This window comes from Protopterus annectens, chromosome 9.part0 (assembly GCF_019279795.1).
Source record: "Protopterus annectens isolate FY-2018-M chromosome 9.part0, PAN1.0, whole genome shotgun sequence".
NCBI classification, from domain to species: Eukaryota; Metazoa; Chordata; order Ceratodontiformes; family Protopteridae; genus Protopterus; species Protopterus annectens.
This window is the reverse complement of record NC_056743.1, coordinates 1,422,289,880-1,422,315,802: the sequence shown is the minus strand read 5'-3', so window position 1 is coordinate 1,422,315,802 and position 25,923 is coordinate 1,422,289,880. Positions and strand designations below refer to the sequence as shown.

At 42.0% G+C, this 25,923-nt stretch overlaps 1 protein-coding gene across 1 annotated transcript in view; it reads left to right on the top strand.

Moving 5' to 3' along the window:
* The window catches only part of SEMA4C (semaphorin 4C), a 150,518-nt gene extending 134,414 nt beyond the window's left edge, over positions 1–16,104 (top strand). The window contains exons 14-15 of the mRNA XM_044084386.1: positions 5,991–6,073; positions 13,345–16,104. Coding sequence (XP_043940321.1) covers positions 5,991–6,073; positions 13,345–14,201 — 940 coding nt within the window. The 3' untranslated portion in view covers positions 14,202–16,104. The remainder of the gene's footprint in view (positions 1–5,990; positions 6,074–13,344) is intronic.
* Positions 16,105–25,923: the final 9,819 nt, after the last annotated feature.

The following is a 25,923-nucleotide window of genomic DNA, read 5'->3' as shown; positions in this document are numbered from 1 at the left end:
GGCCCACGGGCCTCAAAGCCAAATGATTAGAATGGCTGAAGACCTTATTACTTTAATTAGGGGAAGCCAGCCTTCCCCCTCAGAGACGTAGAACTGATTTTCCTTCTGATTCTTCTGATCAGGAATCTGATATCTCTGTTCCTTCTGACTACCAGGGCATACCCTTATCTACCTATGAGGATTCAGATGCAGAGGATTCCATTCCCTCTGCTTCCCCTCCAGAAGATTTTTCTTTTGGTGAAACCCTGCATACCCTTAGGGGAGCATTTCCATTGGGAAAGCCAGGACTACTCTGTCCAAAAAGAGACTGGAAATTTTTAAACCTGCCTCAGCACAGGCCTCTAGCTATCCCTCCTGTTCTGGAGATTGTAGATGATGTTTTCTTGGAATCCAGCTTTACCCCAGATACTTTGCCTCCAGCTCCCAGGAAACCTGATAGGTATTATAGAGTACCTGACTCTTCCAAATTCCTTTTCAAGAATCCTACTGCGGATCCAGAGACCATTTCCCAAGGACCAAAAGGCATTAAGGCTTCTACTGCCAAGAATCCTACCCCTTCTGACAGGGATTCTAGGGCTCTAGCTAGATGGGGTAAGAAGGTATACACCTCTACTATTCTGGCCATTAGGGCTTTAAATTGCCAGTTTCATATGTTAAAGTATCAGTAGCATATTATGGGGCTAATTAAACAGAAAATGATGTTGATTCCTGACTGTGCAGAACACAAAGATTTACAAGAGTTACTGCATTCTGCTGACCAAGTTGGTAAACATACTTTGCAGTGTGGTTTTGATGCTTTAGAAGCATCTTGTAGGGCTGCTGTCACTGGGTCTGTTCTTAGAAGGCATGTGGCTTAAGGAACAAAACTTTCCAGATCATGTCAAAGCAACATTACTGGATGCACCCTTAAACCAAGAGCGCCTATTTGGCAATAAAGCAGAAGAAGTACTCAAAAGGATGGAGGAGAAAGCTAAATCTACGCAAACTGTTAAAGATTTCTTACAAGTACAGCCACCTAGATTCAATAGGCATTGGCCTTCAAAGAACTGGTCCTTTCCAGTCCCTTCCAGGCCTTCTCAGAACAGTCCTAACTCAGGGACAGCAGACCCCCAAGACTTCAGTCTCAGGTTATGCACAGAAGTAAGCAGTGGGGTGCACCCACATTCAAATCAGAGAATAGTAAGCCAACCCCCTATGGTAAACTTGCACAATGACTTATCCTCAACTCCCCCAAGCCTTGCTCAAGTACTTGCACCTTTAGGAGGAAAACGTGCCCGGCATGCAATAAACTGGGAATACATTACCCAAGACAAATGGGTTTTAAACATAGTTTCCATAGGATACAGATTCCACTTCCATTCACTCCCAACCCTAAGTGGATGGCCAGATCTCCCCCCCAAACCAGTGAACGGAGGCCCAAAAGCAAGTACTTTCTCTCCTCAGCATCAAGGCTATTCAACCTGTCCCAGCAGAACAAAGGGGACAAGGCTTTTATTCAAGACTGTTCCTGGTTCCCAGAAAAGAAAACTCCTGGCATCCTATCCTGGATTTATCTATTCTCAACACCTTTCTGGTGGTTCCAAAATTCAAAATGTTAACTCTCCAACAGCTGCTTCCTATGCTAACCAAGGATGCCTGGCTGGCAACCCTAGGCTTAAAAGAAGCTTACTTGCACATCCCCATAAGGGAATCTTTCATGAAATACCTTTGATTCAGGGCAGGGTCTATGCACTATCAGTTCTCTGCACTTCCCTTTGGCTTATCTACTGTGCCCATGGTGTTTACAAAGTGCCTAGCTCCAGCCATTGCTTTTGGCAGGCAGAGAAGTATTCAGATTTACCCATACTTGGACGATTGCCTGATTCAGGTGGAAAGTCAGGACTTGCTACTACAGCACCTGGCATTTGAAAAGAGACTTCTAACTTCACTGGGGTACACCATCAGCGAAAAAAATCACACCTAGTACCCTGCCAACAGATTGTATTTCTGGGAGCAAGCTTGAACACAACTTCCCAGATGGCATTCCTCACTCCAGAGAAACACATTTATTTAACTTACTTCAACCTACTGGCCACAAAAACCCAGCTATCTGCAAGGAAAATACTGCAAGCTCTGGGATTCATGGCCTCTTGCATTCTGTTAATTCTGGTTTACCTTCAAAATGTTGAATGCTAAATGGTTAAAAATTAATTGGTTGAATGCACTATATTGAATGATCAAAATGTTGAAATAAAATGAGTCTAAACTCACAATGTTGAAATTATCGAATATGCCCATTTCTGCACTGTAGTGCGATATTGGAGTTGGTATATTTAAGTAGGGGGGTGCAGGGGGGCATAGACCCCCCTGCAAAATAGTAGAGGTGATCTCAATGCTTTTTCAATTAAATGATTTTTAGACATTTTGATCATTCAGTGTTTTGGGTTTAGGTGTTATTTTTCAACCAAATGAACATTAGACATTATGGCATTCGACATTTTGAAGGTAAACTGTTAATTCCATATGCAAGACTGCATATGAGGAAACTTCAGTAGTGTCTAAAAAGTCTATGGTGTCAACATTCTCATGATCTGGAAACAATAATTCCTATCATTCCGTGTCTAAGGGCAGAGTTCCTTTGGTGAGCAGAGACCTGCTGCCACAACAAGGGACTCCCTTTCACTCTACCCCCTGCCGCCCAAACCCTAATAACAGACGCATCAGACTATGCATGGGGGGCTCGCATGGCAGGGCATTGCATTCAGGGCAAATGGAGCCCAAAGCAGATGCACCTGCATATCAATCAAAAGGAAATGTTAGCTGTACAGAATGCTCTGACAGCTTTCAAAGACCTTATTCTTCCAGGACATCCATTGGTAAAGACAGACAACACCACAGTTATGCGGTACATAAACAAGCAGGGGTGAACACATTCCTACCCACTCTGCAGATGAGCCATGGCTCTGTGGAACACAGCCTTGAACAACCAAGTGCACCTACAAGCTCAATTCCTGCCAGGCAAACTAAATTCACTGGCAGACGACTTAAGCAGAAATCTCATGGACCCATACGAATGGAAACTGGAACCCAAAATATTTAAGCTGTTTGGGAAGAGATGGGGGACACCAGAGGTGGACCTGTTTGCTTCCTCTCAGAACTATCAATTGAACAAATACTGCATCAGAACTCCCCACAGCCAAGTTTGGAAGGTGGATGCCCTGTCCTTTTCCTGGGAAAGCCTCTCAGTCTATACCTTTCCCCCTCTGCCTCTCCTCGCGAAGGTTCTACTAAAGATCAAACGGGACAAGCCAAGGACAATCCTGATTGCACCAGACTGGCCACACCAGCACTGGTATCCCCTTTTGCGCAGTCTGACAGTGCTACAACCATGGCACCTGCCTCAGACCCCTTCCCTGCTATTCCAGCAGGGGGGGCCAAATTCTGCACCCTAAGCTTCAGACCCTGAACCTTGCAGCCTGGCTAATCCTCTGAACTCACCTCTAGCAACCCTCAGTAAGCAGGGGCTGGATGTCATTCTTGAGGCAAGGAGGCCTAGTACTAGAAAGTCCTATTCAGAAAAATGGAAAAGATACTGTTCCTGGAGCCATTCTCAAGGGATGGACACAACTGTGCTCAGCTTACCTAATATACTAGATTACTTAACAGAAATGCTCCACAAAGGCCTATCCTTCTCTTCAATTAAGATTCATGCCTCTGCCATCTCAGCTCATTATAATACTGAGCCACCCCTCTTCTTTCATCCTCTGGTAAAACAGTTCCTTAGAGGGGCCAAAAATGTAAGGACCCCCCCCCCCCCAGTAGAGCTTCCCACTCCAGCCTGGACTTTAACTTTGTATTGGAAACATTTACACCCCCCCTCCCCCCTTTGAACCGGCTGCTACAGCAGAGTTGAAATTCCTCTCATGGAAAACAGCTTTACTTCTAGCCATCATTTCAGCAAGAAGAGTGTCTGAACTGCAGGCCCTTATGGCAGTGGAATCCTTCATTATCTTCCATGCGGACAGGGTTTCCCTCAAGACTAACCCTTCTTTTATGCCCAAGGTGGTGTTTAGTGTGGCTTTAAACCAGTCCATTCATTTGCCTACTTTTTCCCTAATCCTCTAAAGGGGAAAGGATACTGCATTCTCTAGACATGCACAGACAACTTCGATTCTATTTGGACAGGACTAAGCCTCTCAGAAAATCTGACCAGCTGCTAGTCCGCTTTGCTGCAGGGGCAGAGGGGAAGGCCATTTCAAAGCAAACCATATCTAAATGGATAGCACACTGCATCCATTTCTGCTACAAGCACCATGGAAAACCTACCTCACACGGGATAAGAACACATTCCACTAGGGTTACATCTACCTCTACTGCATTTCTCAGCGGAGTCCCTACGAGGGACATACTGGAAGCTGCAACCTGGAGCTCTGTACACACTTTCATCAAGCATTACCCCTTGCCTATTTTTTCTAAATCCAGAGCTGGATTTGCCACAGCAGTCTTACAAGGCCTGATTGCCAGTTCTGATGCTTCTTAATCTACCTCCACCCTTCCTTAGCTTTGGGAATCAACCCAAATGTGATGACTGCAACAGTAAAACACGAAGAACATAGTACAGTTGTGTTCACTTGTAAATGTAGATGTTCGAGTGTATTCATTGTTGCACTCCTGGTTACCCTTCCTCCAGCCCCGATTGTCTTTGCTTTCACCTATCCTTTTTGGTTTGGCATATCTTATTCTATGTGTATTTGATTTTTGCTGGGGGTGTTCCACACTATATAATTGCTTCCTATTTTGGGTGCACCTGACATCTGGGGCAAGAAAAACTGATGGCATTGGCTGCATGTTTTATACCCCTGACGACCTGACGTCATGGAAGAAGCGACAGCATCTGACGCAGAAATCCCAAGACTCTGGTATTCAGGCCAGCTGATGGCTACCTACAGGCAGATAACCCAAATGTGATGACTGCAACAGTGAATACACATGAACATCTACATTTATGGTAAGTGTACACAACTGTACTTTCTCTATATTATAGTCAAAAAATCATAGCAGAATTTAAGAATGCATGGCATAGATGAAGGGTAATTTGCATGTATGCTTTGTTGGGGGAAAAAGCTGCTGTTTTATTTTTATGTGGTTTATTCATTAAATATGGTTAAGAACAGACTAGGAGAATGAAATAGTAATCATCTGATGTCAGAATCTTTCTGTATTGCCTCACAATGCACATTCCTTGTTTTGAGTAATTTTAAATTAACAGTAAATAATTGTGAGATTTTCTTTGAGTATTTTAACTGGAAGATGAATTATGTTGTGCAGAACTGTGGAGGTTGATCAAAGTTGTTTTAAAAGGGTAGCTGATCCCACTTTGCTGGATAACCTTGGTGAGGCTGAGGCCAATTTGCTGGATAGCCCTGGTGGGGCTGATGCCAGCTTGCTGGATAGCTCTTCTGGGCACTCTGCACATTGCTGTTTTGAGGAAAGCGGACGTGGTTATGGAGTTGCCAGTATGCAATGTTGTAACAGGCTTCCCAGGTTTAGCAAGCATTTGTTTTTCCACAAAACCATGGAATCTGTAGCACCATATAACAGTGACAGTGGGTACTCAAAGTTGTTTGGGGCGTCTGCAGTATATCTAGAAGGAGATAGGTGAATCAGAAAGGGGAAAGAGGAACCAAAGTAAGAAATTAAATGTTCTCACATCTTAACTGTATAGTATCATTACATCGAGGTTGTGTTGTATGTTGGTGAACACAGTCTTCTGCAAGTATGGCATTTTTGGTCCATTGATTGCCTTGGCTGGGGCCTTCTTTTCGTGGATGGGCAGTACTGAGCATTCCATTGTTCACTGACAACATGAACAATATTGTGTGAAATTTGCAGCTTACTGTTGAGTGGGAAAACAGTGCTGTACTGTTATCAGCTTTGATAGAGCAAACAAACCAGATGAAAAAAAAGGTCAAACTCTGGTACTAAAGCTTTTCAAATTCCTGATTCTGCAGGTCCCCATCTGATGATTGGTCATTTCTGATTCAGGACATTGAACATGGCAATTGTGCTTTATGCTTAACTAAGACAAAGACAAGTAAGTTGACCACGTTTATTGTGTTTTAAAAAATAAATGCTTCCTGTTTATTGCCTGAAAGATTTCTTGGTGTTTGCATTTTTTTTAAATGTTATGCTTTGTTCTTATCTTAATTATTTTCTCCCCCCAGAGAAGATGTCTTGTATGTACAGTCATGTAAATGTTGACTGGGTCCAGCCAGGTATAACAACTACATGTTCCACAATGGGTCAGTTTAGTGGCACATAAAATGAGGTTTTAGAAGGGTGACGGTGTTAATAACATTCTAATATATGCAGTGGGCAATGTAGAGCTAAAATTTCTGAGTCATGGTTCATCCATCCATTCATTCATTTTGTAAGCCACTTGCCCTGATAAAGGATCACTGTGGTAGTAAGCAAATTTAAGCAGCATTAACCAGCTGTTTGTTCTATCCTTTCTATGCTTTCAATCATGTGAATAATAGTTCCTATCCTTAAGTGGGTAATTGGAGAATGAAAGAGTGAATGAGAACCATAAGAAACGTTTTTGTATGACACTGTTCTAACCATCTCCTCTGTCTTTTCATGTGATGGCAAACATGTTAAGATATTTAGCTGCTACTCCCCCAAACAAGTCTATGTAATGGTTTTGTCATCTCATTTGTGATGTTTTATTGTTTCAAGTTCACATAATTTGTGATGTTTTATTGTTTCAGGTTAAACTGCTACAATTCAGTACAGGCATCATTTTCAAATCTAGGTGCTTAGGATTTCCCTCTCTCTCTCCCCCCCCCCCCCCCCCTTGGCTGACTTGGTGTGACTTAGTTTGAACTCTACATTTACCTACAAAATGGAGTCTACAGGACTGCAATTGGTCACCATAACAAAATCAGTTTCTCTCTGCATTTAAGCAGATTGAACTACATTTACATTAATAAAGGATTTTAGACTGGAAACAGACTGCCTGCCTTGCTTGGATTACTTCCGAATACTTAGTAATGCTGTAGAATTATATATTTTCTATTATTACTTTTTGACTTGACGAGTTTACGTTCGCTACTTCTACTATTATTGTCTGATCTGATTAATATACAGTGATTAACTAGAAATATATGGACTGAAAATCTTCCACACAGAGAAGTTTCTTACACTGTTTTGTTTTTAGACCCACTACACTTTAGTGGGTTGTTTTGAGACTTCGGGGATACCACAGAGATTACTTGTTTATTGAACTACATTTACCTACAAAACGGAGTCTACAGGACTGCAATTGGTCACCATAACAAAATCAGTTTCTCTCAGCATTTAAGCAGAGTAGGTAGCACACACAAAGCCTTTCTTAAGCTTTCACTTAGTGCTATGTAATTAAGCAGGTCACCATTTTGGTCAGCCATAGGGCTCTGTTTTCTATTTGTTTGCCTCCTTACCCTGTAACTTAAGTAAACTGACTCTTACATTAAGAGCTATAATACTTGCCTTATAGCTTTAGGACACCTTAGGAAACCTTGTAAACTGCAATAGCTTGACATTTGAACAAGTAACCCTCGTAAAAATTCCCAAAATTGTGCACTGTTGGTCTGTCTTTCCTGCTAAACATAAGTGAAATTACAGTGCTGAGTGCAAGTAACATTAGAATTAAAGTGCAAATAACATTAAAGTGCTGAGTGTAGATTTTAGGCCCTTACATTCAATTTACCTCTGGTGTGGTGTCTTGAGCAAATCAGGGTATTCCCTGTAACCACTCCTACTGCCTTCCCTTTTTCCCCACCCCCCTCTTTCCTCAAACAGGTTAAACTGCTACAATTCAGTACAGGCATCATTTTCAAATATAAGTGTTTAGGATTTCCCTTTCTCTTCCCCCCTTGGCTGACCTGGTGTGACTTAGTGTAAGTTTCTTCATTGTATGGATCTTTTATGTTTTTTGTGTAACTGAATGGCCTGCTGCTAAATTCTGATTCTGCACAGACTGCTCTTATTTTTTTTCAGAGTCTCTATAAGTAGCTAGTGATTTTACTGAATTTCTGTGGTAATATTTGTGTTTAAACTGAACCTGTATCTAGAGAATGTGTATAATCAGAGCTCCTACTTGCTGCATGTGTTTTTGCACACACACATTGAAGAAGTGATTTTATGACCTGAATAAGTTGGGCTAGCTATACCTGAAGTGCTTTTACTGGCAATTTTCCAGTTGTACAATTTTGAGCAATTGATTTAGTTTTTCAAGTATATCTTTAAAATCTGGCAAGTGTTTATTTACTGCATTGCTCTCTTGCTTAGGTTTCCTAGCTATAAATCTTAGTCCATTCTGAAGTGTGCTACTTTACCCCCCCACCCTCAAACCTTTCTGAATGTATTATTATAAAATAACTGCCTGTTGTTGCCTTCATGCTTACCCTAGAATCTCTGCTTTTCTCTTTTCCTAGTTGAACTCTACATTTACATAAAAAACGGAGTCTACAGGACTGCAATTGGTCACTATAACAAAATCAGTTTCTCTCAGCATTTAAGCAGAGTAGGTTGCACACAAAAAGCATTTGTTAAGCTTTCACGTGCTGTGTAATTAAGCAGGTCACCATTTTGGTCAGCCATAGGGCTCTGTTTTCTGCTTGTTTGCCTCATTCCCCTGTAACTTAAGTAAACTGACTCTTATATTAAGAGCTGTAATACTTGCCTTATAGCTTTAGGACACCTTTTGAAACCTTGTCAACTGCAATAGCCCCGCTATGTTCGCTCTTGCTATGCTCAGGCTCTCTTCGCTTCCCTCCCTGCCCCCAATTCCCTCCCACCTCAGTACCTCTAAATTTAAAGTACTATAACCATTCCCCCACTTTCTAGATCCTGTCTGCTTTCATCTGGGTTAATTCCTCCCACACCCATTCTTGTACCTACATTTTAATAGCACCTATTAGCTTTCATCTGGCATTCTCCCATCCCCCTTCCAGTACCATTACCTCACCACTCTGTCTTCTGGTGTTGCATCACCAGGTAAAACAGTTCCTTAACTCACTAGCTGAATCACAAATAATGATATACTCCTCTTTACTACCCCTCTTGGTCGCACCATACCTCCTTACCTTGTATGAAAACCAGTTTCTCATGGGCTTTCAGGTCCTGAAAGGCCATACTATCACCCCAGCTGTAAATCCTCCCACCTTCAACCATACTTACAGTACCAGGTCCTATCCAACATCTTGTTCAGTGTATCAACATCTCAACCCCAGGCACATTAGCTCTAGATCCAAACACTACCACAAACTAATAAACAAATTCCTGAAGTTCATTACCAAGTATAGACTTAACCTAATACTTGGTGGTGATATTCACCCCAACCCTGGCTCACCCACTTCAGATACACATACCCTCTCTACTTGCAATCTAAGCTACAAACCTACAATTAATAGGCTAACTCTCCCCTAGCCTGTCATCTCAATATTAGAAGCATTAATATTGAGGTACATGAATTGCATGCACTTATGGATGTCCACTCCCCTGAAATTCTCTGTTATCTGAAACCTGGTTAAAACCTAACACTACAGACAATGAAGTGTTACCACCTGGTTACAACATACACAGGCTGGATCTTGTTTCCAGGAAGAGGGGTGGGGTAGCTGTACTCTATAAATCTGAGTTGAATGTCACCATAGATGTAATACAACCACCTCAGATTAATAACTCAGAGATTCTTGCCACCAAATTGCAACTTAATAAAAATAAATGCATTAATATCATCTGTATGTACATTCACCCAGGTAACAATATATCTACACTTGAAGATATCTTACACTGGCTGTAATGTCACTACCCCCAAGAAACCCTACTACTTGGAGACTTTAACATAGACTGAGGCACCTGTTCCTCGGAATCCCCAACCCCCCCATATTAACCTGCATGCATTTACACAAATTATATCCACCCCTACCAGGATAGGTAAACCAACCAAAAAGAAAGCATACTTGACCGGGTACTCATAAATAGTCACCCCCAACTGTACACCTCTGATACACTCCCTGATTGCCTAAGCGATCACCTTCTCACATATGTAATTAAGCACAAAGCCATTAATTCCCAACAACCCTTACTCAGAAAGGTTAGAAACGATAAAAACTTTGACCCTGCCAAATTCCAAGAAGAACTAAACTCATGTAATTGGTCTATTCTAAAACACCTTCCCTTAGAGAAAGCAGTAGCATACTTTAACAACAAATTCCTTGAGATCCTTGATTTGCATGCACCTGTTCATTCAAAGAGAACAAAGGCAAAAACTGCGTCATGGCTTTCTAAAGAGTCTAAGCTCAAAATTACCCTTAGAAACAAAGCATGGGCTTTATGGCATTCTTCTAAAGACCCCCAAGATCACATTAAATACAGGCAGTCCAGGAACGAAACTAAAAAATCCATTTTACAAGACAAAAAACAATACTACTGTAATTTACAGACAGTAAATCAAAATAACTCTCAGAAGTTTTGGGCAGGTTTAAATAATCTACTACATCCTGGACAAACTTCAACCCCAATCCCTGCTGCTACTATTGATAAAACCCCTGAAGATGTTTCTGACAGTTTTAACTGATTCTTTACTGAGGCAATTCAAGCCCTAGCTAGCCATCTACCTCCTAGCTTCCTTGGTCCTGAAAGTACCACCCTTAGAAACCTACTCGCGTTCCGTTCCAACCAGTCGCCACTTCACTTATCCGTACCTTGATCAAAACATTAAAACCCACTACACTTTCTGCTGATTAACTCCCTGCCGAGTACCTAACTCCCTGCCGAGTACCTACAAAAATCAGCTGATGCTATTGCTTACCCTGTCTCAATACTTCTCAATCAAACCATAGTAGAAGCTAAAATTCCCACCATCTGGAAAATATCCTATGTAATCCCACTTCACAAAGGAGGCAGCTCTACTGAATTCTCCAATTATAGGCCAATAGCTATACTCTCTCCACTTGCAAAGATTATGGAAAAATGTATTCATAGACAACTCATGCACCACCTAATCCAGAATCACCTTATGACAGACACTCAACGTGGCTTCCGTCCTCATCATAGCACTACTTCAGCCCTCCTAGCCTTTACCAACACCATAAACCATAGTCACAACATATATATCCTCAGCCCTCTTCTTGGATCTTTCCAAGGCATTCGATATGGTTGATCACCAACTTTTAATCCACACCTTGCAAACATTCTGTCTAGATACTAAAGCCCTTCAATGGTTTCAATCCTACCTGAATGGTTGACAGCAGGCTGTCCTCTGGCAGAACAAACTCTCTAATCTTCTACCTAACACCCTTGGAGTACCACAAGGCTCTATACTAGGGACATTGCTGTTCTCCATCTTCATTAACTACCTTTATACTGTCATCCCAAAAGTCAGCTGTATCCAATATGCTGATGACTCTACTCTGATTTGCTCAGCCACATCTCCAGTAGAGTTATGGTCAGCTACCCAGACCACCTGTAATACAATAGAAAACTGGCTTTCTGAACGTCGTCTGATCCTAAATCCCCAAAAAACTAAAATGCTGTTATTTTCACCAACACGTAGGTCTACCGCTTTCACCTTTACCATAAATTCAAATGATGGGACAATAATCTCCCCTGACCCCTCTACAAAACTATTAAGTGTCATCATAGATAATAATCTAAAATTCGACCTACATGTTAACCAAACTATCAAAACCATCAATAAAAAACTAGGGTCACTTTACAGAATAAAAGCCTTCCTAACCCCTCCAGCTAAAATTGCCATAGCTCGCTCTCACCTTCTTTCAACCCTTCTGTATGCATCCCCTCTACTGTTGAATTTAAACAAGACTGTCCTTAAACTCTCAATTTGCTACAACCACATTGCCAGGTTTGCCACTGGGCTGCCTTTTAGGACACATCATTGCATCAATCTAAATCAGCTTGCGTGGCTTGAACTACCCAGCCTAATCCAGTATAACCAACTGATTATGGCCTATAAAATCTTCTATAATCCAGACAGTACTCCTGCACTTAAAAATATTATCACCCCCTATAACAATCCTAGACCGCTTTGATCCTCTAACAGACTACTAATTCAGACTAGCAAAATTAATAACACAGCCGATGACTCTCTCTTTGCAAACTCTGTAAGTAGACCCTGGAACTCTCTTCCAGCTGATATTACCTTACTTTCTACCTTTGGTCAATTTAAAACTAGACTCGAACAACATTTGGCACTTAACTGGCTATGTCAATGTATCAAGCCTGGCTAACTCTCTCTAGAATGTGTAAAAATCTGTTAACCATCTTACTGTGTAATTTAATTTAATCCTGATTTATGATCAGAATTAACTCTAACCTGTGGAACTTGTTTAACTTGCTTACTTATGTAATACTTGTAAAAATAGTCTGTTTGTAATGTGTAATGCTGGTGTTATGTAATGCTGTATCTGCTTACCCTTGGAGCTTTTCTCCCTGGGCCTCCGCTGAAAATGTACGTGCATCCAGTTGGACTATCCCAGTCAACAAATGTAAAGTAAATAAAAATAAATAAGTATTCTGAAGTAAGTAAAATCTGTGCCTTTTTTCCACTTTTCTGTGCATGCACAAAAGATAAAAAATATTTTTTCACACATCCTTTGCCATATGTTTCCCTTTTCTACTGTGGTAAAAATTGATCATTAATCTAAATGGCAGTGGTGTAGTCCCACACCAGGTAGATCGATTATTGACAGACACCACAGCGTCATAATGCCATCCTTTGGATGAGATGTTTAGCCAAGGCCCCATCTGCCTGAGTTGGTGGTAGATCAGATGGATGTTAAAGATCCCATGGCACCTACCAAATTTCCCACTAGTAGTTGGGTCCCCCCTGAAAAGAGGCTACTAGCCTAGTGGGGCAAATGTGGTCAACAAACGGGCTGGATAGCTAGAAAGAAAGATAGATGTTTTGATCTAGTTGTAGGCCTTTTTGTTCTATTTGCTTTGTCATGTTATCTCATTTAATATTTTGCTATTTTCCCCAAGTTGTTTATCACACTTTGACCATTTCACTCATACAGTATCCTGTATGTTTATCTTATGCTGAAAATTTTTTTTTGGATTTTGCTTCTGTAAGTAATATTGTTTCTCATTTGTTATAACTATGCATTCCTTTGTTTGTTTCTTGAGTCCCGGTTGACAAGATTCCAGTTAAGTTCATGTACACACTAAAGATACAAAAAAAAATGGACATAAGTCTGGGTGTTTCTTTATGGAAGTCGTAGGTACATCTTTTCACTACACTAATGAAATAATGTAAGCTAACCAAATATTTAATGTGATTTTTTTTCTTACCTCTAGGAATCAACACACTGGATGAAAAATCGAGTATCAGTGTACAGCTTGGCACAAACTTCTTTCTGCCATGCCCACATGTATCTAACTTAGCAGTGCCTACATGGACCTTCAATGGCAATCCTCTTCTTTATACCAAATCAGTGTACTATGACTCCCTGCTGAACGCGCTTGTGATTTGGAATGTGAAGGAGGAGCACAAAGGAGAATATAACTGTTCCACAAGGGAGCGAGGCTGCATGTTGGCAACACATCGTTACTATGTAACTGTGACAGGCTCGCATTTCTCAGTCCTCACAAGCAAGGCTCAGGTTTCTGTAGACAGTGTGGGATTAGTGTGGATGGTGGTTATTGCACTTGGTGTTGTCTGCACATCCCTTCTGCTGGCACTGGTATATCTGAGATGCAGACTGAAGAATCAGAAGGACAAAAGCTCCAAAAGTATGGAGAGCACCATAATCTATCCAATTGATCTTCCAAAGGAGCCCAAAAGTCCTCAGTTTATTCCTAGTACAATGTCAGATTCTGATGAAAAACTCTGGGACCCTGCTAATTATTACTATTCTGATGGCTCACTGAAAATTGTGCCAGGCCATGCCGTTTGCCAGAATGGTGGTAGCAGTATCCCCTCACCAGCCAGCAATGGAATCCCTGGTCAGCCAATCCCTTCTCCTCCTCTTCCTTCACCCAATCGAATTAACCTAGGAAATATCCGTGGATCTACTAGCAATGGCTACATCCGGCTGCAGTTAGGAATAGAGGAGAAGCCAGATTACAGTGACTTACTAACAGAAGAGCTTCGTAAGAAACTGAAACTAAGACAAGTGCTTCCAGATTGTAACCCAGAGGAATCCTCTGTATGAACCGGGCTACTTGCCAGTTGTGACTCGTGCTTGCACAGGATAACTACCTCAATTATTGTATTATTTTAAGGTGACAAAAATTTGACCCTATTTTGGGGCACAATAGGTCAGAATGTCTCCTTAAAAAAAGGTCTTTTTGAGGAGAAGAGGATAGTCTACAGAAATTGTAGCTTGATATGAGCTGATGGATGGAAATCTGCAATGTAAATGCAGTCCTGTTTGCCTGAATTAGCCAAGGAACAATATTAGCCATTTCTTGTAGGAGGTAGGAACAAAAGTGCTCACTGCCTTCTTACAGCAAGCTTTACGTGCAGCTTTTGGGACTACTTTCATGGTGGACCTTGAAAATATTTCATTTTACCTTATTGCTGTCACAGACCTAAAGTGCCAGTATTTTTGTCTGACAAAAGACACCTCTGTGGTTAGAAACAGTGTTGAGACATGGTATTTCTAAAGGTAGGGTTTCATACCAATTACCTGATTCTGGTGTTTCTGATGTATTCTAGGCTTGAGGTGCCAGATACCATACAGTTGCTGAAAGAGTAAGTGTACTTTCATTGCATATGTTCCTAGCCTCCAGCTGTTACCTGTGTTGCCCCTGCTTGTGGTTGTGTAGTGATGTCACTTTGGTGAACATCAGTACGGTCTTGTGTGTAGTCAGAAAATGCTCATGGCCTTCCCATTTTGGTATCGGAAGTGAAGTCACATTGTCGTGGGATTTGTGCCTCATATCTCCCCCTATTTAGTTTTTGCAGGTTTTAAAATGTGTGCTCTTATGAAGGCAGGATGTGTGTTTACTGTGGCACACCTGAACTACAGAAAGAGATATTAATCTATGCATTTAAGCAATGTTTTTGTCAAAATTATATTTTATGTATATCATCATTCCTGTAACACAGTGACGTTTTCCAAAGATTTGTATGTGTCCTTGAGCTCAGAGCCTTCTAACTTGGGTTGATGAGTTCTGCACACACATACTGTGCTAGTCAACCAGTGAAATATGTTTTAAATCTGCAGGAAGTATAAATTTGAAGGGTGGGACAGCAGTCTTTTTTTTTTTTTCATTTTGATCATGTTTAGCATTACTGTGTGAGGGGACCATGCCTTCAGGACAAGTACCTCAAAAGTCAGCCTGTTGTGACTGTAAGTTACTGCCACTTGTGACTCCTGCTGTGTACATTTGTATGCACATTAGTGCATTGCACAGTATCAAATTAATATAGGAAAATTGTTTGGCACAAATAGAGTCAGGGAGAAGTGGGAAGTTTACAGTTGGTAGGAAACGAATATTTACTAATTTTGGCATGAGAATCCAAAAAGTGAAACTGGTCAAATCCAGGTTGATTGGTTGTTGGGCAGGTTGCCACTTCTTTGAAGTCGAATTTTTTTAATGGTTTTGTCACTTCTCACTTCCATGATGTCTTAAGATGTTTTATTTTCCTGCTTGTAGCCCTTCCAGTGTTGACATTTGTCTCCCACTGGATTTCTTCTAATTGTTGCTATGTTTCATGTTATGTCTGTATTCCCCATGGAATTATATTCCAGGGAGTTGATGCTGTTGCCCTTCATTAACACACATCCAAAGTTCTCTGCAAAAAGACAGATTTACTTTTGTAAGTTGTAACAAATGTAAGCCCTGGGATAGCACATTGTATGCTCTTAATTGATTTGAAGCTGGTCAGCGTCTTTGTGCTAATCCTACTTTAACATAGAACAATGAATCCAGCAGTGTTCATGCTGCACTTCTCATTGGATTTATTCGCACCCCCATTTTGTAAGTACATGTATATGAAATTGCACACTCCCTGTACTCATTTGTATGTGTGTGCACACACAGGCACACACACTTGCGCACACAGATGCACACTTGCGCACACACACTCACGCACACTTGCGCACACACACTCACGCACACTTGCACACACACTCACGCACACTTGCGCACACACACACTCACACACACTTGCGCACACACACACTCTAACACTACTCTTCATAGGGTAAATAAATGGAAATTAAAATTGAACACTGATATGCATATATTCTTGTTATAAAAGTAATTTGCAGTCACTCCCCATATAGTTGTAGTTGATCTTTCTCCCTCCTACCACCTTAGCATGTAAAGAAGCGTTGTGTCTTTCTTTCATTCTTGCTGTTTGATGACTAGATTGGTGTGCTGATATGAGGAGTTTACATATAGCAAATGCAGGAAGATACAGAATTAGACCTTGTAACTGGGGAACATTATTAAACTTAGCCTGAGGCTTAAACTGCCTAGAAATGTGTACACTGATACCCACTTTCTGAAAAGTAGTTATTTGCATACATACATAGCTGTTTTGTGTATTTAATCCTGTAATTTAACATGACTGATCCCTGGCATCCTGCTGCAGGACAAACAGCCCACTGGGTGGGGACAGTTAAAACTGCTTGTTCTTGGTTCCAAAATCAGATTGTATCTGTTTTGGTTTTATGGAGCAATATTGCTTGAAAAGAGCCAATACACACATGAAATGCCTTTTAGATGTGATTTTGGGCTTGTATTGCTGCTTATAGTTCATGCTTTGCTTTACAAAACAGAGGTGCCAGGTGGCCCCAAATGCAAGTCATATGTGAACTAGGCACTATCAGCTGTGTAGCAGTAAAGTAGCAAATCTAAACTGAACACTAGCCTTGTTTGATTATCCAGTGGAACTAAATGCAACTGAGTGTACTAAAGTAAATAACCAGTTTCTTGCTGTTTCGGTAATAGGTCCAAGGGGTAGTTATTGCATGCAGCATTCTTTTTCATTAGCACTAGGGGCTGTTTAGTCATTCATTTCCCCCATTGTTTTATGTCTGGAAGCAACTTTGAAGATTGTAACTAATACTTTTCCTACACACAGCAATTGTGAAGTTCAGTTGGCACCTCTAATGCAGGATTACACAAGACCCTGAGGAACATACATGCAAATATATGACATGGGACCTGCATTTGGAGTTAAAATCTAATGATCTTTCCTGGTACCAGTGCAATTTGTTTGGTTTAGAAAACACAATTTTTGTTTATGCTTGTAAATTTGTGGATGCATTTTATACTGTACTATAAATCAATTTTCTTTGCACTTGAGCATGTCACAGAATGGTAATGTGATTGTGATATATTTTTTTACACTCTTTGCTAAGTTGGTAATCTTTACCAAAATGTCTGTGGATAGGACTGTACTTTTCACTCAGGCTTGATTTTAGTCAAGCAATCCACATGGACAATCGCATTTCATGTTTAAAACTAGTTATAAGAGACAGATCATTGAAGAAAAAATAGTTTGGGCTGCCCATTCTTGTATGACTGATGTTGTCCAAGGTGTTTGACTCTGTTCAGAAGGTCATCTGGTTGATGGTGGTCGGGGTCTGCTTGGCTAAGATACCACAGACACAATATTTGTAGTCTAAACAGCAGCTGTTTTTCAGTATTATGCATTGTGTGTAAACTCTTCAGTTTGCCCCCATTATAGTACTTTCTCATTACTTTACTTTGTTAATGAAGTTATTGTCATACCAAGTGATTTTTTTTTCTCAAGTGTGTTTTGCTTAACTTATCCCATGTTGGGTCATAATACCCTCTTAAGGTGTCACTAACTCGAAGGATGGCAGATTGTGATGTCATAACAGGTATTCATATGGGAAATTTACAGCCAGAACAGGCAACAGGTGAGATATCTGTGCTAAAGCAAATTTCCTCCATGGTGATTTTTTTTTGGTGGGGGGGGGGTTAACTGTGGAGTTGAATTTAAATATTGTGTTGCCAATCTGTCACCATTTTCCTAAAGACATTTTCAGCTTTTTGCAATATTTTATAGTATTCAAGGGGAAAAATACAACTATATGTGAGCATCCTGCAGTTCATTTGTCTGCCTTTATGTCACCTTTAAAACTCTGTAAATTATGTTGGAACTTTAGGTAGTCCCTTAGAGATCCCTGATTGACAGACACTACTACCTGACCTATGTCCTTGCAGATGATGGCTGCTGTAATTCTTTGTCTACCATCCCCAGGTTGTAGTAGTCCTATATGTTGCCCAGTGCATTGCCCAACCACTCTTTGATATCTGTCAGGGTAAAATGGTTAAAATGACCATTTGTGGATATTTAAGATTTGCATGATGATGGACTGTAACACAGTTGTGGGAAATTTGCTGTACCTGTGTGAATCACATCATTGTGTTTAGGTAATCCACACACTTCATGATATGCATAGTTCTTTTATTTTATTTATCATATTTATAAGTGAAACAACAATGTTGCTTAAAGATGTACAAAAGAAATACAGTTTATGAAATATTGCAAAGATTGTGACATGCATTTTAAAAGCATGTATTATTCAGCCAAAAATAAGCAGTTTAAAGGTACTATCCTATCCTGTCTTCATTTTGTATAATTTCAACATTACTTGAAATTTGTTATTCAGAGTTGAAATACACATACTAGACTAGACCATACAAGTTTTGTGGATGGATCGTGCATGGAAGACCCTTAGTAATCACATTTTTGACTAGGCTGTTGGATGTTAAAGCCAAAGCCAGTGTTCAGTTTATTTCTGCACAATGCATAAAGGTGTATGTATGTATGTGTGTGTGTGTGTGTGTGTGTGTGTGTGTGTGTGTGTATATATATATATATATATATATATATATATATATATATATATATATATATATATATATATATATATATATATTGTGTGTGTATGTGTTTTTATATATATATATATATATATATATATATATATATATATATATATATATAATATAAAATGCCCTTCTATTCTGATGTTGCAGTATTCATAACAGTGGGTCAGGAGTTGCTGCTTGCAGCGCCACCATCCGGCCAGTATACCAAAATCTTAGTCCAGAAGGGTATGTGTGTCGGTTATCAGGGCCATAAACCGATGCTGGGTATAAAAGTGACGTCTGCACGTACCCTCATCAGAGTTTTGTCTGCCACAGTGATCATCGGACGCCCATTTGCCAGTTCCACTTCTGTATCGCGTTTCTTCAGACGACCACATTCCAGATCATTAAAGACCAGACCGTTTTTGACCATTACAGATAAGTGCCCGGTGGGATTTTCTTACTTATTTTGCTTATTGTTTAGACTTGCATGTCAGCTAGGAAAGGGAAGTGTGCTTGTGGGAGACAAATTCCTCACAAGGGCACACATAGGAGTGTTTTTTTGTCTAGGCGAGCCCCAAGATCATGCATCCTGTTCAATCTGTAAGTCATTCATCCCCAAGACCCTACGTAGCCGATTAGCGGCTTTGAATCTTTATCTTGAGAACCAAAGACTCAGGCACTTGGCATTAGGCATGGAGGGAGGAGTAGGCCCTTCTGACGAGCCACTTCGGAAGAAGATGAAAAAAGTTAAGCCCGAATCCCAGGCTGCACCTCAGGCGTCCGAACAGGCTCAAGAGGCAGTTGAAGACTCCCGAGTCCATTCAGACGACTGTTACCAAAGCAGACCCGGGAACCTTAATAGAAGGCGGGGTGCGTGATACTGAAGGTACGTCCGCTGAGGTAATTCAGCCATCAGAGTCTGATGGCAAAGGGGAGCCATGGCTCACATTCTCGGAAGCCCCTGCTCCTCCTATTCATGCTAGGCCAAAGTCCGCTTCTCTTCTGACTGCTCCTACACCCCCCTTGAAAAGAAACAGAAATTCAAGCACTCTGTACCCCCACAGATGCCTGGCTGGAAATCCTTCTCTCAAAGTCTGATAAAGGCCTTTCAGGCATTACAATCACAGCAACTTCCCCCTACTCTCTCCTCCACAAGTCCATGCATCTGAGGAAGAATACTCCTCTTTTGAGGAGTCCTTCTCCTATGAAACACAAATTGAATCCCCCAAGGAATTCATTATTCCAGAAGAGGAGGACTCTATTTCTCCTGAATCTCCAGGAGAAGAATTCAGCTTTGGGGATACTATCCCACTCATGAGGGAACATTTTAAGTGGCAGGCCTCTGAGGTTTCAGAATCCAAGAAAAGGTACTTTGACCTTTTGCAAATGGAACAGCCATGTCCCTCAGCTGTGCCTCCCTTACTGCCTGCTTTTCAGGATGACTTCCTAGCTGCTTCACAGTCTCCCGACTCCCAACCCCCAGCAGCTAAATGACCTGATCGTTTTTACAGGGTACCCCTAGACACACAGTTTCTTTACAAGAACCCTCCTGCAGACCCAGCTGTTATAGCGGTTTCTGCAGATAAGACACCCAGACAACTACCTTCTACTGCTCTTTATCCAACTGTTAAAGACAGTAAATTTATGGACAGGACAGGTAAATAGGTATATATCTCCTCCACCCTGGCCATCAGGGCCCTGAACTACCAAACCCACATGGCAAGGTATGTACCTGACAGCATTTCAAAAGCCTCCACTCTTCTGTCTGAGTTTCAGGATTCCCCTGTCAGAGCACAACTAAATTCACTTCTCTCCACAGCATCCCAAGTGACCAGGCGCTCTGTGAAGTGCAGCTATGATGCTGTGGAAGCTGTATCCAAAGCTGCTACTTCTGGATCAGTGCTTCAACGTTACTCCTGGGTACGCCTACAGCCCCTCCCCATGGATGTTCAAACTAAACATTTTCTTCGTGTTTCACCATTGCAGTCATCACATTTGGATTATCTGCTTGCACTAGCCCTCAGTCAGCCTGATTATCAAAGTCTTGGGTCCTGCGTCGGTTGCTGTCTCATCTTCCATGACGTCAGGTAGTCACGGGTATAAAGCATGCAGCCGACGCCATTTTATCAGTCTTTCTTGCCGTGCGGTGCCCGAAGCAGAAGCAGTTCGCAAGTGCCGGTCGGCCGACTCCTGAAATTTTTGTTTTCGAGTTTCAGAACCGAAGTCTTCAACTAAACCCCATTGGGGAAACATTTTTCTTGCTCTAAACTGATGTCAGTAAAAATTAATTGTATTTACTTGTGGAAAGCAAATACCTCACAAAGATTTTCATTCCTACTGTTTTTCTTGCCTAGGTCCTGACCACGACGTACCTCGCTGTCAGTTTTGTGCCTTATTTAAACAAAGAACTGTTAGTCTGTATATTTACGCTTCTAAATATTTTGGTACTCAATTCAATTACCCAGGTATGGCTTCGGTAAGCCACCCGACTACCAACATTCCTTAAAGACAGAGACAGGCCGTCTATAAGTCCAAAGCTGCCAATGACGCTTCTCCTAAGCTAGTCACCAGTTTGCCTGTACTCAGAGAGGCGCTTTCCCGGCCCTGATACCTGCTACTTCAAATTCGCAAGCCTCTACTGAGACCCATTCGGAGTCCGGTATGCCGCGAGATGCTTCAACTGTGGAACCTGCGGATGTCTCTACCTTGGATGGGTCCAGAGCCGCTGTGCAGGCACCGGCTTCTGAGGGTGCATTCAGGCCTACTGACTTGCATATAAACCGATGCCATCTTCTTCTTCAAGGCCTAAAACTCTATCCATGCCTAGAAAACCGATGCCCAGACCGCATGGTCAGGCCTCTATGCCTAAAAAACAAATGATAAGAATGGCCTAAGACCTTCTTACTTTAATCAGGGGAAGCCACCCTTCCCCCTCTGAGACCAAGGACTGATTTTGCTTATGATTCTTCAGATCAGGATTCTGAAATTTTGTTTCCTCTGATGACCAGGATTTACCCTTATCTACCTATGAGGATTCTGATGCAGAGGACTCTTCCCCCTACTTCCCCTCCAGAGGACTTCTCTTGTGGTGAAACCTTGCATACTCTTAGGGAACATTTCCGCTGGGAAAGCCAGGATTACTCTGATTCTAAAAAGAGGCTTAGGGATTTCTTACTCCTGCCCCAACACAGGCCTTTAGCTGTCCCCCTGTACTGGACATTGTTGATGATGCCTTTTCGGAATCTAGCGTGGCCCCTGACTCCTTACCTGCTGCGCCCAGAAAACCAGATAGATATTACAGGGTTCCTGACTCTCAAGTTCCTTTTTAAAAATCCTACTGCGGATTCTGAGACCATTTCACAGGGACCCAAGGGCATTAAGGCTACTACTGCCAAAAATCTTACCCCTTCTGATAGAGATTCCAGGGCACTGGATAGATGGTGTAAGAAGGTATACACGTCTGCAACCTTGGCCATCAGGGTCTTAAACTGACAGTTTCATATGTTACAGTATCAGCAGCATATTATTGGATTGCTTAAACAAAAATGATGTTGATTCCTGACTGTGCTGAAAATAAGGATTTACAGGATTTAATGCATTCTGCTGAACAAGTTGGAAAACTTACTTTGCAATGTGGTTTTGATTTATTAGAGGCATCTTGCAGGGCTGCTTTCACTGGGTCTGTACTTAGAAGGCATGCTTGGCTTAAGGAGCAATCTTTGCCAAATCATGTTAAAGCTAAATTGCTGGATGCTCCCTTAAGCCAAGACCACCTGTTTGGCAGCAAAGCAGAAGTAGTACTTAAAAAGATGGAGTTGGAGGAAAAAGCTAAATCTATGAAAACTGTTAAAAGATTTCCAGCACATACAACCTCCCAGATTTAGTAGGCACTGGCCCTCTAAGAATTGGTCCTTTCCTGCCTCTTCCAGACCTTCAGTCCAAACCCAGAACTAGCAGAAGTCTCAGGCTTCAGTCCCAAGGTACTCGCAGGCCTAAACTGTGGGGGGCTCCCACTTCTAAAACGGGTAGTAGTAAGTCTCCCCCCTGTGGTAAACTGTCTCAATGACTTTACTTTAAACCTTCCAAGCCCTGCTCAACTGACTGTTCCTTTAGGGGGAAAGATTGCCCTGCATGAAAAGAATTGGGAACTCATTACCCATGACAAATGGGTTTTAAATATAGTTTCCCAAGGATACAGATTCCACTTCCACTCCTTAACAACCCCAAACGGCTGGCCAGACCTACCCCCAAATCAGTGGGCAGAGGCTCAAGAGCAAGTTCTCTCTCTCTTAAGCATCAGAGCTATTCAGCCTGTTCCAGAAGAAGAATGGGGACAAGGTTTCTACTCAAGACTTTTTCTGGTACCCAGAAAAGACAATTCCTGGCATCCTATCCTGGATCTGTCTATCCTAAACACATTTCTGGTAATTCCAAAATTCAAGATGCTAACTCTTCATCAGCTGCTTCCCATGCTAGGCAAAGATGCCTGTATTTAGAGGAAGCCTACCTGCACATCCCAATAAGGGAATCTTGCAGAAGATACCTATGCTTCAGAGCAGGCTACATGCACTATCAGTTCTCGGCACTGCCCTTTGGCTTATCAACTGCGCCCATGGTATTCACAAAGTGCCTAGCTCCAGTCATTGCATTTTGCAGGCAAAGAAATATTCAGATATACCCATACCTGGACGATTGTCTAATTCAGGCAGAAATCCAGGACATACTATTAAATCATCTGGCATTTGTAAATAAATTGCTAACTCCTCTGGGGTAGACCATAAACAAAAAGAAATCACATCTGGTACCCTGCCAACAAATTGTATTCCTGGGAGCAAGCTTGAATACAACTTCCCAGATGGCCTACCTCACGCCAGAGAAAAGAGTTCATTTGACAGCCTACGTCAAACTACTGGCCACAAAGACCCAGCTATCTGCAAGGAAAATTCTGCAAGCCCTGGGTTTCATGGCCTCCTGCATTCTACTAATTCCATATGCAAGACTGCATATGAGGAAACTACAGTGGTATCTAAAAAGCCTATGGTGTCAACATTCTCAGGATCTAGAATCAATGATTCTTATCATACCTTGTCTACAGATAGAGTTCCTTTGGTGGGCAGAGGCCTGCCACCAGAACAAGGGATTGCCATTCACTCTATCCCCTGCCGCACAAACCCTAACAACAGATGCATCAGGCTGTGTATGGGGGGCTCACTTGGCAGGGCAGTGCATTCAGGGCAAATGGAACCCAAGTCAAATGCACCTGCATATCAATCAAAAGGAAATGTTAGTTGTACAGTATATTCTGAGAGCCTTCAAGGACCACATTCTTCCAGGACAATTATTGGTAAAGGCGGACAACACCACTGTTATGTGGTACATAAACGAGCACTAGCTATGGCTCTGTGGAAAACGGCCTTGAGCTAGCAAGTGCACCTACAGGCTCAGTTCCTGCCTGGAAAGCTAAACACACTGGGAGATGACCTAAGCAGAAATCTCATGGACCCACAAGAGTGGAAACTGGAACCAAAGATATTCAACATGTTGAGAAACAAATGGGGGAGCCCAGAGATGGACCTGTTTGCCTCCCCCCAGAACTACCAATTGGACAAATTCTGCACAAGGACTCCCCAGAACAAGCTTGGAAAGTGGATTCCCTTTCCTTCACCTGGAAAAATGTATCAGTTTATGCATTTCCCCCTCTGCCTCTCCTCTCCAAGGTACTACTAAAGATCAAACAGGACAAACCAAGGACAATACTGATTGTACCAGACTGGCCACGCCAAGACTGGTACCCCCTCTTGCACAGTGTGTCACTGCTGGCACCATGGCATCTGCCTCAGACCCCTGCTCTGCTGTCTCAGCGGGGGGGGGGGGTCAGTTCTGCACCCACAGCTTCAACCCCTGAACTTGGCAGTCTGGCTAATTACCTGATCTCTCCGTTCCCATCCCTCAGTAAGCAAGTGATGGATGTCATTCTGGAGGCAAGGAGGCCTAGTACTAGAAAATCCTATGCTAAAAAATGGAAACGATTCTGTTTCTGGAGCCAAACTCATGGGATGGGAACAGCAGTGCCCAGTTTACCTCAGATTCTTCAATACTTAACTGAGATGCTTCACAAGGGACTTTTTCCTCCATCAAAATTCATGCCTCAGCCATTTCAGCTTATTACAGTACAGAACCACCCCTCTTCTCTCATCCACTGCTGAAGCAATTCCTCAGCGGGGCCAAAAACTTAAGACCACACAGGAGAGCCCCTACTCCAGCCTGGGGCCTTAACTTTGTATTGGAAAAGCTCACTCTACCTCCCTTCGAGCCAGCTGCAAGTGCAGAGTTGAAATTCCTTTCTTGGAAAAAAGCCTTCCTTCTAGCCATCACTTCAGCAAGAAAGGTGTCTGAATTACAGGCCCTCATGGCTGTGGAGCCTTTCATCATCTTTCATGCTGACGGGGTGTCACTCAGGACCAATCCCTCCTTCATGCCCAAGGTGGTATCCAGTGTGGCCCTTAATCAGTCTATTAATTTGCCAACCTTCTTTTCTAATCCTCAGAACAAAGGGGAACGAATACTGCATTCCTTGGACGTGCACAGACAACGTAGATTTTACTTGGACAGGACTAAACCTCTCAGGAAATCTGAACAGCTGCTGGTTGCATTTGCTACAGGGGCAGAGGGGAAAGCTATTTCAAAGCAAACCATTTCTAAGTGGATAGGTCATTGCATTCTTTTCTGCTATAAGCACCATGGAAAACCTACCCCACAGGGGATAAGACCACATTCAACCAGTGCTGCATCTAATTATACAGCCTTTCTCAAAGGTGTCCCTACCAGGAACATCCTAGAAGCTGCTACTTGGAATTCTGTACATACTTCAAGCATTACCACTTGCCAATTTTTTCTAAATCCAGAGCTGGCTTTGCCACTGCAGTCTTGCAGGGCCTTATAGCTGGTCCTAATACTATCTTATTACCTCCTCCCATCCTTAGCTTTGGGAATCTACCCAAATGTGATGACTGCAACAGTGAAACATGAAGAACCTAGTACAGTTGTGTACACTTACCATAAATGTAGATG